The 17,503-nt window shown below is 44.0% G+C and overlaps 1 protein-coding gene across 1 annotated transcript in view; it reads left to right on the forward strand.

Annotated features, from left to right (window-relative positions):
* LOC146202861 (uncharacterized) overlaps nucleotides 1-17,503 on the forward strand; it is a 132,825-nt gene that overhangs the window by 81,601 nt on the left and 33,721 nt on the right. The window contains exon 3 of the mRNA XM_084588385.1: nucleotides 11,692-11,913. Coding sequence (XP_084444511.1) covers nucleotides 11,692-11,913 — 222 coding nt within the window. The remainder of the gene's footprint in view (nucleotides 1-11,691; nucleotides 11,914-17,503) is intronic.

Below are 17,503 nucleotides of genomic sequence, written 5' to 3' on the forward strand. Positions count from 1 at the left end.
ACACACTGTGATCACCTTCCGCAGTTCATCACACTCATCGAGCACACCTCACGGCACTCACTGAAGGACTGATAGAAGAACTGTAAAAGCCCACCCCTCATGTAATCTTCCCAATATAGGTATCAATAAATAAATAATGAATTGGCATAATTTTTTTTTTCGCCGCCCAAAAAGTTTATCACGAAGAGTTCTCTAACTTTTATTACTCGTTTCTCAAATAACGACGCGCAAAACTTGTATTCTAAATTTTTATTTTCCGATGTTCTGACTGATACGTTTCCTTTTTCTTTCTTTTTCATTTAGTGTGCGAGTCTCAAATTCTGGCGGTATATTTTTTTTCTTTGTAAACACTAAAAATTGTGCTTCTTTGCCTTTGTCATTCAGTAACTTCTATTAGCTACACAATGTTATGATGCAAAAAAAAACAAAACAAACAAAACCATATTTTTCTGTGAAAAAAAAAAATTCATGAACACCACCCTGAAATGGTCTTGTTTTTCTGTGGTAAGAAAAGAGCTAATAATATTGCCTTTCGCTTATTAACTGGTGTATATCATTGTGTTATTTGCAATGCGTGGCGCAGAATGACTGTATATATTGTTTAATATTTCAGAACCGCTTCTTCGGTCCTCTGTCACGTAGTTGTGCTACCATCGGCGGTTGGTGCTGTGTGCATTTTGGCCTCAGCTGATTCGACTCTATTTCAGTTGACCTTATATATGCACGGAGCTATGAGTTACAGCATGGACTTGGAGAAGCTGTAATAGTGCGGAGATACAAAATACACGGTGCGCGCCAAAAGAGGCGGAAATGGGCAGATTTCACCGCGAAAATGACGGCGACGACCATGAGCTTCAATAGCTGACAGCATGGATGCTCATTGACCATTGCGGACACGTGCGGCTCGTTTCAAGCCTGCCATTTGTGACAGAGAATAAGTGTTCATAAAACTTCTTGCCGTTTAATGCTCAATTCTACCTCCGACTACCACACAGGCTGCCTTTTCTTTTTTTTTTTTTTTCTTCTTTCTTACCTGGGCTAAACTACAGGAGTCAGTTTTGCCGGAAGCAATCAAAGGATGTGCTTCTCTCTGCCTATATATGTAGCGGGCGATGCAGTCCCGCAGGGCTGAGCGTTCCTCATCGTCTCCCCCCCCCCCCCCTCCACACAGACACGCGGGTAAGTGGAAAGATGAACATTGCTTCATATCGAAACATTTATTACATCCACGTTTCGGCCAGAAGCTGACGTTCGTCAGGACTGAGTATGGGGATATAGAACAGGGGTTTAACAGGAGAGGTAACGAAGAAGGGGGAAGAGAAGGAAAGGTGGTTTGAAAAAAAAAAAAAAAAAGAACTGGAAAAAGAGCAGAAGCCGAAAAAAAAAATAGATATACCCGCCCATCTTCTTTTTTTTCCCCCTTTTTTTTTTTCCTGTCTTTATCCGCTATCGTGACCGTAAACCATGCTCCTCCGCCTCGCGTTTCACTTCTCTTGTTCTTGTTCTACTTTTTTCTTTAACCGCCTTTCCTTCTCTTCCCCCTTCTTGCTTACCATTCAGTCCTGACAATGGTCAGCTTTGTAATAAATGTTTCAATTTGAAGCAATGTTCATCCTTCCACTTACCTGTGTGTGTCGTGTGTGTGTGTGTGTGTGTGTGTGTGTGTGTGTGTGTGTGTGTGTGTGTGTGTGTGTGTGTGTGTGTGTGTGTGTGTGTGTGTGTGTGCGTGTGCGTGTGTGTGTGTGTGTGTGTGTGTGTGTGTGTGTGTGTGTGTGTGTGTGTGTGTGTGTGTGTGTGTGCGTGTGCGTGTGCGTGTGCGTGTGCGTGTGCGTGTGCTTTCCAAACGGTAAGGAAGGTTGGGAAAATAGAACAGACCGTAGTGAGTAAGCGAGTTGAAAGAGCTCAGCCAAACTGTTCGTGAGTTCTTCTTGTGTGGGACTATGCCTGTAGTTCTTCGACTACATCTTGCAGTCACAAGATCGGCTCGGCGAAGCCTCGTTAAACGAGGGTTCGAGGGTCGCACTAAATTGGTAATGCGGGATACATAAAAACAATGAAAACTCGAAGCGTTTCTCTTTGCTTGTTTCAGGCTGCGCTCCAAATATACAATAAAGAAAAACGTGATTGCAGCGCTTCAACGTCCGCAACGTCTTGTTCATCTCGCCCTGTCCGCGGTGTCCTGAAGCTTGTTCAGAGGGCGTGAATAACTAATGACAGATACTGCGATTGCTGTCTGTAAGCTGCACAGTTCTGCGGCTACAGTCCAAGGGCAAATCTTTGTTGAAAATGTTTCCGCTTCACGCGGCGAATTCATGTAACTACCTTCCGCATTCAACTTCTGTCCGTGTCCATGGCTCATGTCAAAAGTGAGCGGAATGCGTTAAGGAGTACAGACGCCTAGTTTATGATAGCATATTTTATTCTTTGTAATGATGCGTTAGATATTACATGGATCATCACGTGCTATAAGGCTACGACAGCTAAGTAACTTGCAATAGAATTCCTTTTCTCACCTCTTTTTATCTCAGGTTCAACAGCCTAGCGATGCCTGTGACATTGCAGTTTAGTCGAGGTCAGGTGAAAAATGAAAAGTTGCGATACGGTCGCTTCTTCGTCAATATAATTCACTTCAGCGCGGAAGCCAGCCTTCCTCAAGAACAGAAATCACAACAAGTGAAGAAGCAGCGATTATATGTCGCAGTTTTGACGTGACAGTATTAATTGGTCACACCGTCATTGTCTAGAAATGAATTGATTGATGAGTAAAATAATTGTTGTATATGGTAGAGGGTGAAAAAAAAAAGTATATGTGTGCAAAATTTTGTTGATTAGGAGTAATTGGTTAATTAATTACAGCCACAAAAGTCAATTCGACGTCAAAATAGCCAAAGACGCCGATATAGTGTGCAGAGGTCAAAACAGCCACTGACGTCAAAATTGTGCTAAAAACGTGCTGAAACGATCTGCAGAATATCCAGCGTTCCGGCGCTGTCGTCACTGTCGTCCTTATGGTGTTGCACAGGCGGCTACCATGGCGAGGAAGACACACAAACCGCGTCTAACCAGTGTCGCATTCACTCAGCTCGCGCATCATGTTCGCCCTACTTTGCGTCTTCTTCCTTGATTTCCAACACCAAGCGTGAATCTTCAACAACCATACATCTTCGCTGCCCGGCGGTGAACTTTGTAAGGTGGTAGCCTTGGCGGCAATATGCATGGTCGGCGCTGATGAAGAGGCTAGAACGCAGTTTCCATGGCAAACATAATCTCCGTCTCCGCCTAAATCCGCGTCCGACCGTTCCTGTTCTACAAAAAGTAAAGCTGTTGAAAGCATTTTCATGAATAAATAAGTGCTGTATTTGTTGTTTTGGTTACTAACTGCAACCGCATGAACTGTCTATTTATTGTATCTTTTTTTTATTTATCTGTGAAGCATTGAATGTCTTGTATTGCCCCTCTTGCACGGGCCAAAATATTGGCCTGCAGTATTTTCAAATAAAATAAATAAATGATACGTTTCTGAAGAACGTAGGCGCGCCACTTTCGTTGCCTAAATATCGTTACGTATTGCTGCTTACTCACCGGCTATAAGCTAGTTAATTTTTTCATATCTGTGCAGCAAAAGGGACGCTCTGAGCTGTCTTCGAAGGCTGCTGCTAACTCTAAATCAGTCTTCTACGAATGTCGCGCAAGTAAGGGCCAAGTGCCTTGCGTTTTAAGGTGAAATGGCTCATCAGTGTGGACAGGATCTGCGCATCCACGGAGGGGGTCACACCGTCATTGTCTAGAAATGCATTGGTTGATGAGTGAAATAATTGTTGTATATGGTAGAGGGAGAAAAAAAAATCTATCTGTGTGCAAACTTTTGTTGATTAGGAGTAATTGGTTAATTAATTACAGCCATAAAAGTCAATTCGACCTCAAAATAGCCAAAGATGCCGATATATTGTGCAGACGTCAAAACAGCCACTGACTTCAAAATTGTGCAGAAAACGGACAAAAACGTTGCAAAGCTTTAATGTCAGGCCTCGTCATTTCGTTACAACATCGAAAACAGTGAGTCGAGAGCAAAAAAAAAAAAACTAGTAAAAACAATGAAAAAGAACAACCAATCAGCAACACGTCTGCTCCGACGCGTCAGTCGCAGCCCGGAAATCGGCCAGAATATATATCGTCTGGCGGCTCGCATCTCGCAAACCGTTGGAAGTGAGTGGGTCTCACGTGACCTACTCAGTTTGCAAACCTCTTCAGATTCTGCAACCCGCCAGGCGACTCTACCCTCATCGATGACACGCTTCATCGGTATGAATGATGCCACCCTGCTTCTCACAAGAAAGGAGAACCTTCGGCGCCGCACACGTGCTCTTGTCCCACCGTGCGCGGTAACCCTCCCCAGCAGTCTTACCCGCGCAGAGGAGGCTGCGCTACGGAGGATCCAGGTCGGGGTTGCCCTCACCCCTGCTGTAACACGAGCATGGTCTCAATACCGATATATATATCAACGTCCAGGGTGTTCTGTCTGCAAATCGCACAATAATGAGGCAGATATTCGCCACTTGTGGGACTGCCCGGTACTGAAGACGACGAGAATTTGGCACCTAACGGCAGTGGGCTTTTCGCCGAACAACCCATCTTCGTACATTGCTTGGACGCAAGTGCCTTGTCATCGTTCTCTCTTGAACTTTATTCGAACAGCCAGCCTTTTTCTTTTATTTAATACCCATTTTAATTTTTTTACGTATTTCTTTATGCCTTGAAGCAATAAACAACGTTTTCAAAGAAAAATGAAAAGAGTAAAAAGAGCACAAAAGAAGCAAATGAGTGAAAAGGCGATAAATGAGTGCAAACACTCGCAGCAAAGGCTTTCTTTTTACCGCACTTAGAAGAGATCTAAGTGCCTCCAACGAATTTTTACGGTCATGCCAGTTGTAGCTTCTGTTTGAAACCGTATTATCGCAAGTATGCAATCACATATAAGAACAAAATATGTCGCTGCCACTTTGTAAAGGCGTAGAGGCTTTTAGTTTAGAGCATAATAAAAATCACAGAGAACAAAAGTCCTGGTCTTGTACATGTAGGATTTTCTGCCTGCAGTCAGGGCAACACCGAAGACGGGAAACACCATGCTTCTGTGTAAGCGGAATATTTTTGCTAAAAGATGACAAGGACGTGCCAGCGTTGTGCGCTATGCGATCTTCTTTTGATCTTCGCTTTACGAAAGGCCAGGCGGTTATGCAATTTTTGCTGCGAACCTGGGGCACACGCGCTGAAACGAAATCCGCATTGCACGTGTGCGTTCTTATACCTACCTGTCTTTGCTCAAGGAGGCCGTACATTCCGAACCATCCTGACAGTTTGTTTTCTTTTCGTTTTCGAGAATGCACGAAGCTGGGACTCGGAAACAGGATGAACTGCGCGACACTAGCGTGTTGCGGCGATGCACAGGGCGGGGCAGTTCCAAAATATATGAGTGCACGCTTGAATGAATGCGTCGCGCTTTATTTTTCTTCTATTACTAAAAAAAAAAGAAGAAAAAGCACGCTGCTTCTTTTTTCGGCTCTGCCGTACTATATGGTCGGCACTGGTGGCGGCCGCGACCTTCCTCCAAACTTTTGCCGTCGACTTTGGTAATCATAAAAAAAAAAAGAAATAAAAAAAAAACACATGCAACTCGTGCGGCGCCTACAAAAATTAAAAAAAAAAAGGGAATGGTCACAGGTTGCTCTTTCAAAGTCACAAGATTCGCTCATGAAACGCCGTAGATGAACAACTAACTCGCAGATATAAAATTTTTTTCCAACGGAATTCAATGGTAGAGACAGCATCCCTAATACTGGGCGCAACCAAACCATGCACATATACCGGAAGCTTAAAGTCACAGGGAGGTTCAGTTGTAAAACCCCTCCAAAAACCCTCTTCGGCGCAACATCGAACTGTTTTCTCAGTAATGAGAGGCATTCAGCCAATGCACCCTTCCACCGATCGGGACGTGAAACATTGCTTAAGAGCGTCAAAAACTAAGAAGACACGGAGCCATATAGGCACAGAGCTCAATCATCTACGTTCCCGTTACTGTGCCCTATTTGAATTCGGTAATGTTATGAAATAGCAAACAAAAACCCAGAACCGACTACTCCGATAGGTGAATAATTTTACAGTGCAAAGAGATTAGAAGAACTACTGAAACAAACAAAAAAAAGAAAAAACGGTTTCTGCAACTGGAGCCGACTTCAGACTTATATAGTTAATCCAGCCCATTATATTTGCGTTTCAAGAATGAAAACAAGACAAACAAGGTAGCTCCCAAGGCAGACGGCATTTGTAGTGCCACATATAAATTGGACGCGAAATCCAGCGCTGCATTTTCATACATGTTAGCAATGAGCTCTTACACAGAGTTGAGTTTCCACTACCAGCACACAGTTATAACGTTGGATCACAATCAGTCGCAATCATAAAGCCTCACGGATATACTATGTACACGCCAAACAGCGTCAGTTAAAGGAATTAGAAACCAGTGCGTACTACGGCAGGTTTTAAAACAGTGGCATTATTGCTACTAGCGTTCTAAACCAAGCAGGCATATGGTTTTACTTGGGGATAGCCTAACCAGATGGGTAAGACTTACTAATTTAATTTCTTTTTTTCTTTTTTGTTCTCCGAAGGTGTTATCTCTCAGCAAACATGTCGATGTGCGTTGCGCCATAAATTGATCGACGTTTTTTTTTTCTTTTTTTTTTTTTTTTTTTAAAGATATACACTTCTATTACTGTTCGTTCTTCGATTTTGAATCGGCGCGATTGTTGACCTATAAGTTGAAGGACAGGACAACCCTGATCTTAGATTCGAAAAATCCCCCCTCCCCCACCTTTTTTTTTTTTTTTTTTTTTTTGCGGCGATATCTTGATGAGACGGGCGCCATAAATAATTTATTTAGCACACAAGGTTGGCAGACGCCCTTCAGCAAACGCGATTGACGTTCGCTTGAACCTCAAGCTGTAGGCAGCCCTCTACACACTCGTTCAGACTTCTGTTACGGCTCTCAAACAACTGACACTAAACAAAGCAACGCGCACTCGCGATACCCAGAAACCTGCCGAGCGCTGCCGATACCAGGCCCACCTGACAAAACACTGATAGTTACTATGGTCGCTTTCGGCCGGTTTTCGGCGTTCTGGGACGCCATCTGTCATGTAATGTGTACGAACACAGCAACACATGAAGCCAGGCATCACCTCAGGACTCTGGCAGCTCCGGTTCACCGACACAAAAAAAAAAAAAAAAAAAAAAAACGCTTGGCGACTTTGGATACGCGCACTTCTTTAGAAAAAGGGAGGTGCTGAAGGGGGTGCGGTGCGCACGTAAACATTTTGTCAAAAAAAAAGTTTGTGAGAATGGAGGGGAGGGTGCTTAGAATCGAGAGGGGGGGGGGGGGGGGTGGATTCGCGAATATACGGTACATGCTCTCTGACATTTGTTTGTTTGTTCCGAAGCGACTCAGGCTGTGAAAGGCGCCGTAGTGGAGGACTCCGGAAATTTCGACCATCTGGGGTTCTTTAACGTTAGTGCACTGACATCGAGCAGCACACGGGGGCCTTGCTCTTCGCCGCCATCGAAAAGCGGCCGCCGAAGCTGGGATTCGATCCCGCATCCTTGAGCACAGTAGTCGAGCGCCCTAACCATTGCCCCACAACGGCGGGGCCTCTGACATTTGATGCCAACAAGAAGCCCGTATACAGTGCTAACTCGCAAAAACCTGCCGCTTTACATATACGACCGGAATTTGAGGTAGTGTTTGGGGTGGAGTGACTGAGAGGAAAGGGAAGGTGCATAACTGCCTCAATCACAATGCGCGCATATTACCTCAACAACTCCGAGAGAGGAAAATGATCAGGGAAGGGGGCTAAAGAGAAGGGGCAAAAGAGTCGCCTTAGCGGTGCTTTGCCATCTGCCGGACAAAGATGTCTTTTTTGGCTTTCGCTCTTGCCGTTCGGATTCAATTGGCTTTGTTGAGTGAGTGTTGGTTAATAAAAAGCGTCGGCCCCATTTTCTCTCTCTCTCTATCTCTCTCTTTTTTTTTTCCAGCAGGAACAAACTTCATTTTTTTTTTTTTTTACTACTTGAGTGTCATGGCTCACTCAGGGCAGCTTATGCGTCATTGGGCGACATGCCTATTCTAAAGTCCCTGGAGCTTTTTTTTTTTTTACACAAATCTTGGCTTCCCGCGAACACGATGTTCCATCGCTAAGCATCGCCTTACAGGAATTGCAACTCCTCACACCCTGCGTTCGACCGAGGTGGAGCGGCTGCGCTAATCGTGCTTGGGAAATATCGCCGAAGAGCAAAACAAGACTGGCCCGTCTATTTTGGCCAAATCAAGGGACAGTGTAAAAACAAAACGAAAGAAAAGGCGGCTGCAAACAACGATGACCAAACAGACAACGTCAGTCAAGCCAATCTTGATGTGGTTAAAAAGGTCGATGTATAGGGAGCTTGCATGAAGCGATGCATGCTGGGTATCCGCCATTATGTTGTCGCTGGGAGCAGACGGCGAGTAGCGGAGCCAGGCTGAATTGAGCAAGTGCCTTGTCGTTTTGGATGGCCCACCGAGCAAATACACGGCTTTTCGTGCTCTGCCCTTATGTGCGTGATATTGTTGGCAGATTCCCGAGAACGTACGCGTCGACGCTGTGCCCGAAAAATCGGGCGCGCTATGAAGAAAGGCAAAGCAGTGCGGCGCGGACCTGTTCACGCTAGGCGCAGACGTCTGGACCTGTGGCCTCCCGTCGATATCGGCGACCTTCATGACTTCTTGTTCTGGCGAGTAGTTTGATACTTTCCCGAATTGGCGTCGATCTCCGAGTGTTGGCCCGTGCGAGCCATTCGCATCGGCAACGCCAGAGGGATCCTTTGCCTTCCCGCACTCATGCACACGTACTTTTGGAATTATGAAGAACCCGCAGTCGGCCTGTCTGATCGCGCCAGCATCGTCTGCGCGCACTGCGAGCACTGTATACGCGACCATGAAAACGAGGCTAGTGTGAGTGACGCGCTACGCCGTGCTGCGTCGTCTGCTGCCAGCGACAACATCATGGCGGATTACCCAGCATACATCGCTTCATGCAAGCTCCCTACAAGTGGCCCTGTCTCACCAAGCAAGTTGCGTCAAAATGAGCTACAGACGCTGTTATGCGGTGTGTGTGTGTGTGTGTGTGTGTGTGTGTGTGTGTGTGTGTGTGTGTGTGTGTGTGTGTGTGTGTGTGTGTGTGTGTGTGTGTGTGTGTGTGTGTGTGTGTGTGTGTGTGTGTGTGTGTGTGTGTGTGTGTGTGTGTGTGTGTGTGTGTGTGTGTGTGTGTGTGTGTGTGTGTGTGTGTGTGTGTGTGTGTGTGTGTGTGTGTGTGTGTGTGTGTGTGTGTGTGTGTGTGTGTGTGTGTGTGTGTGTGTGTGTGTGTGTGTGTGTGTGTGTGTGTGAGAGAGAGAGGGAGAGAGAGAGTGAGAGAGAGAGCAGTCAGCTGGTTAGGACTCTGCGCTAACGCTCGTCTGTTTGTATTGGCAAATAAGGCTATGGCACTGGGCGCGAGGACATACCGTGGCGCACCTCTTGACAGTGCCGCGTGACGCAGTACGTGGGATGACGCGCGTTGAAATGCTGCTGTGTGATGCTTTCCTAGGCAGTATAGTTGCGCGTTAATGTAATGTATTTCTTTCATATACACTTCAGTCTAGGCCTGTTGAAGACTATTTGAGTTATTACGACAACTATATTTGGCAAGAACGCATTTCACAGAGCCCGTGAGCTGTCGAAGCGTAGCCCGGCGAGTTTGAACCACTGATACGACGGATGCCGCACACCTGCAGTGTTGTTGTCGCTGATGTTAAAGAAAGTGAACGTGTGACAGATCTAGTCAGAAATAAAAGGCCATAAATCACGGTAATCATTTTGAGAAAATTACGTGCTGCACCGCGATATCGCTGCTTTGCTCTGTTATTTCTCTCCTAGAGGAACGGAGCTCTCAGCTGGTGACAGATGCGGTGCACTTCGTGCAGTGCCAGGAGAAGCAGCGCCATTCGACTGATCCTTGAGTAGCCAAGTTTTACAGCGGGGATGACGTGAAGAAATATCGTTAATAATTCGGTGCCTTAAAAAAAAGAGTTTTAAATTAAACTAATTTTACTTAATAATCATGTTATAATTGCACTTTATCGTGTATATAATGACCAATCATGTTATAATTGCACTTTATCATGTACATATTGACCACCTTTACGCACAGTCCACCTGCAGATATCACATCGAAGTATGCTCCATGGCTTTCCAAATAAAAGCCTGAATCGGAAAATTGGAAAGTCCGTAGTTTGCTAAAGATATGTATACGAACTTTTGCATTGTCTGTAGCGAGACAAACTCAGGATCTTGCTTAGCTGCATAGCACTGCTGGAACCACGAGAGGTACTGGCGGCTCCGCAACGCGTCTGCAGTTTGGACTGTAACGCAGCGGCGCCAATTGGTTTAATTTAGCTAGTTCTCCAGAACTTGCTGCTATGCGGCGACTGTGTGTCAGTGAGCTCAAGGCTCACTGCCTTTTCCGGCGTCTTACAAGGAATAGTGGAAGTCAGCAAAATTACCCCTGTTCGCCTCTCTTCGGAGAGTAAGGCAAAATGACTTGGTTTCTTGGTCATTGCAGGCATAATGGTGGCTGAGGCAAAAATAAGCTAGGTCAGCGCAGCTTCGCGGGGCCTCTACTCGTATGATGGGGCTAGCTTACAGAGAGCATATTATTTGCACTCTTTTGTGGCACGTAAACTGCGCAAGTTCAAACAAATATTAAAGCAAATAGTTTTCTTTAGGTACCTTAGGTTTTTTTTTTCTCTCTCTCTCTCTCTTTTTTTTTTTTTTCATTTGAAGGAAAAGTGCCGCGAGGGAGATAGGTTTCGGTAGAGACGGAGTCGGAGGAGAGAGCGAGGTTGCGTTTTCTAACGGCAAGTCATAAAAAGGGATTGTACGCCCTCTAGCGGTGTGCATCAATGACAGTGTTCAATTCGTGCCCGGAAGTAGAGTTGCTTTGGTGTCCTCTGCAGTAAACGAAACCTTCTCGAAAATTCTACCAAAGCGTGTTGAAGAAATAAAAGAACTATAGTCTTGCTGCTACGCACGCTGAATTTCTGGGATCCGCGGATAATTCAGCGGGATAAGGAAGCTATGCTGTAATGATGGCTAGTTGGTTTTTCATCTTCAGGAAGTCGCGCTATACTTTGGCACAAGGACGAATTACAAAAAAAAAAAAAATATGGCAAGACTGGTACTCGTGCGAACTTTCAGCTGTTTATTACATGTACTCCTCTTCTTATATACTCACATACAAAGAAAAATGTGCAAACACGAGTTAGATACAAGATGATAAGCCAATTCATCAACCCGTAACCCGTGTACCACCGCTTTTCATCGCGCTGCCTGTTAACAATTTAATCTCTCAGCGCGCCAGCGCTATCGAGGGATCGCTGACGCATTCCGTGCGTGGAACCGGCCCTTGCCATTTCGTATGCTTCGAAGATTACTCTTTTGCACCAGTCTGTGAAATGCCCGATGATATCCGTTTCTTCGAATCTTGGGATTCTTTTCTTTTTTTTTGCAACTATCAGCGTTATTGACTAAGATTAACTATTAACCAAGAGGTGCATTATTACTCGCAGGCAGATCATCCGGAGTGTTCTGCAGAGTCTGAACGTGGACCTAAGTGACAAGGAGATCCTGGCGCGGCAGCCTCTGAACCACGAGGACAGCATCGACCAGCGCGTCTGCGCCATCAAGCGCAAGACCATCTACCCAAAGAGTGCGCGGAGCGCCGACCAAGAGTGGCTGTACGTCATCAACGATGTCGAGTATGCACAGGCCGTCACCACTGAAATCTGCGCGTAAGTGTGTTCTTCACCGCCAAAAACAATATTAATACGAGTAAATGAGACAACCCTAGTTTTGGAAGAATTGAGGGTAAGGCGATTTATCGCACACCAGTCAGAAAAAGCAGATATGTCCGATTGCAGCAACAAGTAATCTTGAAAAGAATGTATTACCTTGAATATTTTCACATCATTAGCATAAAGAAGAAACGAGGAGTTCTTGATCGCGGAGGAAACGTCATTATAAAAACGGAGAAGAGAAGCGGGCCTAACACAACACCTTGAGGAACTCCACTGGTTGCAGGGTAAACGAAGGTCTGTCCATTGATGCTGACAAAGCAGGAGCGATCAGGAGATAATTGCGTAGGAGGGTTATGAGTGAGACTACGAATAATAATAATAATAATAATAATAATAATAATAATAATAATAATAATAATAATAATAATAATAATAATAATAATAATAATAATAATAATAATAATAATAGAATAATAGGTTTGGTTTGTGGGGTTTAACGTCCCAAAGCAACTCAGGCTATGAGAGACGCCGTAGTGGAGGACTCCGGAAATTTCGACCACCTGGGGTTCTTTAACGTGCACTGACATCGCACAGCACACGGGCGCCTTGCTTTTCACCTCCTGCGAAAAGCTGCCGCTGAGGCCGGGATTCGATCTCGCGTCCTTGGGAACAATAGTCGAGCGCCGTAATCACTGCGCCACCTCGGCGGGGTAAATAATCAATCAATCAATCAATCAATCAATCAATCAATCAATCAATCAATCAATCAATCAATCAATCAATCAATAATAATAATAATAATAATAATAATAATAATAATAATAATAATAATAATAATAATAATAATAATAATAATAATAATAATAATAATAATAATAATAATAATAATAATAATAATAATAATAATCAATCTTCATTTAATGTGCGCAGGAACAACCATGTGGTCTTTGTGCTGCAGCACAAATAAAAAAAAGAAAGAAAAATGAAAAAGCATAGACATGTTTACACACACAGAGAGAACACAAAAAAAGAAATAAATAATACATGAAATGAAACTGAGACGAAAAGTATCACGGAAAGTAAGGAATCAATGAGTAGCATCACTTATATACAGAGTGAGATAATTTTTGAGCACACCAGATAGAAGAGAAAAAAAAAAGCAACAAATAACTGACATTGATTATAGTAATATAGAAATATACATAAAATAAACAACCATTCCAGGCGCAACAAGTGCATGGCACTTAAAACACAGGCTAGAAATACAGAATAACACAATAAAGAAGTAAAATTGAACAAGGGACAGTAAGATTCGAATATAAAGTTTAAAGTTGAAATATAAGTAAGAAACGGATAAAAAGTAGTTCAAGATACACAGTATTGAACAGGAGAAAAAGCAAACAGTGAAGTAAATACAATATTAAGGCTAGAAAGTGGGAATTATATGTGATAAAGTACTATTTAGAATACAACTCTACGAACATCCAATGTAAATGAACAGAGCGAGTTTTGGAAGATGTCAAGGTGAGGACAAAAAGAGTTAAATAACCACTGCATCCTGTTCAGAGGGGAGTGGGAATGAAGAGGAGAAACCTGAAATGGTCTGAATTCCCTCATGCTCTTTCGCGGAACGCGCAGTAGGATGTACTCTAAGAGCTGAGGGCACATAATGTGGCCATGAAGGAGTTTGTACAGAAATATGATATCAAGTCGGATACGAAGGCAGTGAAGATAAGGAAGATTCAGTTGGGCGCTCCTGGTGGAGCGAGAGGGGGAAGTTGCGCAAGGAAAGCGATAATGAAATATCCGTAAATTTTTTTTTTTTTTTTTGTACTCTGTCAACCTTGTCCAAGTTCGATTTGCAAGTGCCATTCCAAACAACCGACGCATACTCCAAGACCGGCAAGCATATGGAAAGGTACAGTTTTAGGAACGGAAGTGGAGTATGGAACTCTCTCGAAAGTCTGCAAACGAATCCGAGTGTGTGCGTAGCCCGCTGAGCAATGCGTTTAGTGTGAGAGGAGAAGCTGAGGGTGCGGTCAAAAAGTACACCAAGGTCATTAATTTCATCAACCCTGTCCAACAACACAGAATTCACAGAATAATGGTAGAGAAAGCTTTGTGTTTTACGAGTAAAGGACACAACCCTAGTTTTGGAAGAATTGAGGGTAAGTCGATTCATCGCACACCAATCAGAAAAAGCAGATATCTCCGATTGAAACAACAAGCAATCTTGAAAAGAATGTATTACCTTGAATATTTTTACATCATCAGCATAAAGAAGAAACGAGGAGTTCTTTATCGCCGAGGAAACATCATTAATAAAAACGGAGAAGAGAAGCGGGCCTAGTACTGAACCTTGAGGAACTCCATTCGTTGCAGGGTAAACGAAAAAAGTCTGTCCATTGTCACTGACAAAGCAGAAGCGATCAAGGAGATAGTTGCGTAGGAGGGCTACGAGTGAGACTTCAACGCCAGAAAGTAGAAGTTTTTCAAGAAGTAGTGAGTGAGTAACAACGTCGAAAGCTTTGCTCATATGACAGTACACAGTGTCAACCTTACTCCTCTGAAGGACTGCTGCAGAGGCATACGTCATAAACGTGACTAGGTTGGTAGAAGTAGAGCGACCCGACATGAAGCCATGTTGATTCGGTACTATGATATGTTTGAGATGGAAGGAAAGTACGTTGTGCAAAGCTAATTCGAAAAGCTTAGAGGTTGCACATAGAAGAGAAATCGGACGATAATTGGAAACATCAGATTTGTTTCCAGACTTGAAGACAGGAAACACGCGTGCCATTTTCCACACACGAGGACAGGCAGCATTTTTTAAACAGTTATTAAATATGGCAGTCAGTACTGGTACAAAGATATAACTGAAGGCTTTTATTATGGCAGCTGGAATGCCATCAGGTCCAGGAGACAAAGATGGTTTCAGACGCTTAAGACTCTCAGTTATCAACTCCTCGTCAAAGAGAATGGAATTAGATAGTGCACCAGATGGGAGGCAAACGGAATCACAATGTGGATGTTTGTAAACGGAGGAAAAATGTTTGGCAAAACTGTCGGCAACATCCCGAATTTCCGAACCCTGAGAGTCAACTAAGCTGATACTTAAATCTGATTTAATGGAACGCTTGCGAACCTAACGCCAGAACTGACTAGGACGATTTGAGGCACTCCTCTCTAAAGACTCAAGATAGGAGTCATAGTCCCGCTTGTATAGGCGTTTGCAAAGAGAACGCACACGGCGAAACTCATTTGCCCAATTGTGAAACCCAGGGCGTTTCGCTTTACGATGGGCCCGTTCCTGGAGTTTTGACGCCGTTATTAGTTCCCTTGAAAACCAGGAAGGGAACTTCCTACGCGTAGGAGTATGCAAAGGTATGTACCGACGCATACCATCAAGAACTATTTCTGTAAAGCGACTGACTTGTCCATCTGAATCATTAATGTCATTTAAAAGGGACCAGTCGACGGAAGAGAAGAAATTGAAAAGACCGACATAATCACCACGTGCATACGCGAAACGGGGCGAATTCCTCACCCGATCTGAATTAGTAGAAGGTGAGGCAGAGACAGCAGTAGTAACTAGAAGCGGAGGGTGAAATTTGTCACAGCGAGTAAGCGGTATGTCTGAACTCGAGACTCGAACACTTTTAAAATTCGATAGACAGACGTCAAGAACATTACCACAGCAGTTTTCAATGAAATTGTGTAGCTGCAAAGAGTTAAAGGCTATAAAATCAAGTAGAGCGTTACACTTACTTAATATGTAATGATTGTTGTGAGAAGAAATAAATGAGTTCCAGTTGATACCAGGAGTATTAAAATCGCCTAAAATAAGAAGTTTGTGTTTGCTATGACGGGTTATAACATGTTCGATTGAGAGCAGAACATCATCATAGGCTGGAGGAGGAAGATTCGGAGGAATGTAGAAAGCTGGAAGTAAAAGTTTTTCATGTCGATTTAAAGTGAGCTCGAGCCACACACATTCTTCAACAGTTTCCAGATCGGAACGTCGAACACACTTCAAAAAACTGTCAATAGCAATGAGCACTCCACCTCCTCTTGATTTGGGACCTGTTTCAGGGCGGTCGCTACGAAAAACAGAGTAATTATTTGGAAAGAAATCATTGGAAGGAATATCACTTGACAGCCAGGTTTCGGTAACCACAACAGCGGTATAACAAGAGGACAAGACGCTAGAAAAAAAATTCAGATCCTTTAGTCCGAAGACCTCGGGCGTTTTGATAATAGATATCCAAATTAGGGGCCACTGCAATTTTGCGTCAGTTCAGAGGGATGAAGCATATCATCGTAAAGCTACCCACGAAAGCCCTTGTATATGCAACCCATCGGCCACATCGAAGGCTCAACAAGCTTACTGTAGGATTCTTCATCAACTTCAATGTGGAAGGACGAGTAGGAGTCGTACCTTGTTTTCATCTGCCGGCAGGAAATGGGGGTAATATTCACTGATTTTAGATGGTTGGTAAGGTCTACCGATGTAGTATCGGACTGCTGAGTTTAGAGACGAAAATAGTCTTCGGACGCTTTTTTTTTTTTTTTTTTTGTATATGGCAACGTTCAGGACAGATGAGCTCGATGCGCCAGTAATGGCTCGACTTCGGTGCTTCTTCATCGCACTGGGTGAGTTAACCGCACGGGGAGGAGCAGAGGCAGAAGATGAACAGGTAATATCGCCAGGAGTCATCCCTCGATGAAGAGCGGCGGAGTAGTCCACAGATGGCTGCTCATAATAATAATAATAATAATAATAATAATAATAATAATAATAATAATAATAATAATAATAATAATAATAATAATAATAATAATAATAATAATAATAAAAAAGAGCGAGATAGAGTATTATTTTGGATCATAGTTTGGCTCAGTGTATACATTCTATTTGAAAGGCGGGTGCAACGAGTGCTCGTAATTCCTTTAGCGTGGCAATACTGACATCATTCCAAAGAACCCCGCTGCAGTGATGCAGTGGTTAGGGCGCCCGACATCTGTGCCCGAGAAAGGATGCGAGATCGAATCCTGGTCGAGGTGGCCGTTTTTGGATGGAGGCGAAAAGCTAGGCGCCTGTGTACTCTGAGATAGCTGTGTGCGTTATAGGGGGTATTCACTGACGAGCCGTGCGCTGTGCATTGTGGGTAATTGAGGCGCAGTCGGCCATTTTTGTGTCCACGGAACGAACAGGGCAAACGTATGTATCAAGTGCTGTCGTGCGGTTCTACAAGCAGTGGCATCCGCAGATATATGTTATTTATTGAGCTATCGTAGACTGTAATAGACGCGTGCACAGTGTAAACAACGGAAGCTGAAGAGCTGCACGAAAGACCTCGGCATTTTAAGGTTCCGGAAGTACACACGAACAACTCCACCCGAACGAGACACTTCCACGAGATGTGATGCCACGTATGGCTGGCACTGCACAACCGCACAATTATCATGGAATGTGAGAAATGTATGTCAAAATGGGCTGTACTTGAATCTTCCGGATGTGCCCGAGCAGCCAGCTCTTGTCACTATCTGTGCACGACTGTTCCTCACGCACTCGGAAGACACA

Source organism: Amblyomma maculatum, chromosome 1, assembly GCF_055883805.1.
Source record: "Amblyomma maculatum isolate TAMU_Amacu chromosome 1, ASM5588380v1, whole genome shotgun sequence".
Taxonomy (NCBI): Eukaryota; Metazoa; Arthropoda; class Arachnida; order Ixodida; family Ixodidae; genus Amblyomma; species Amblyomma maculatum.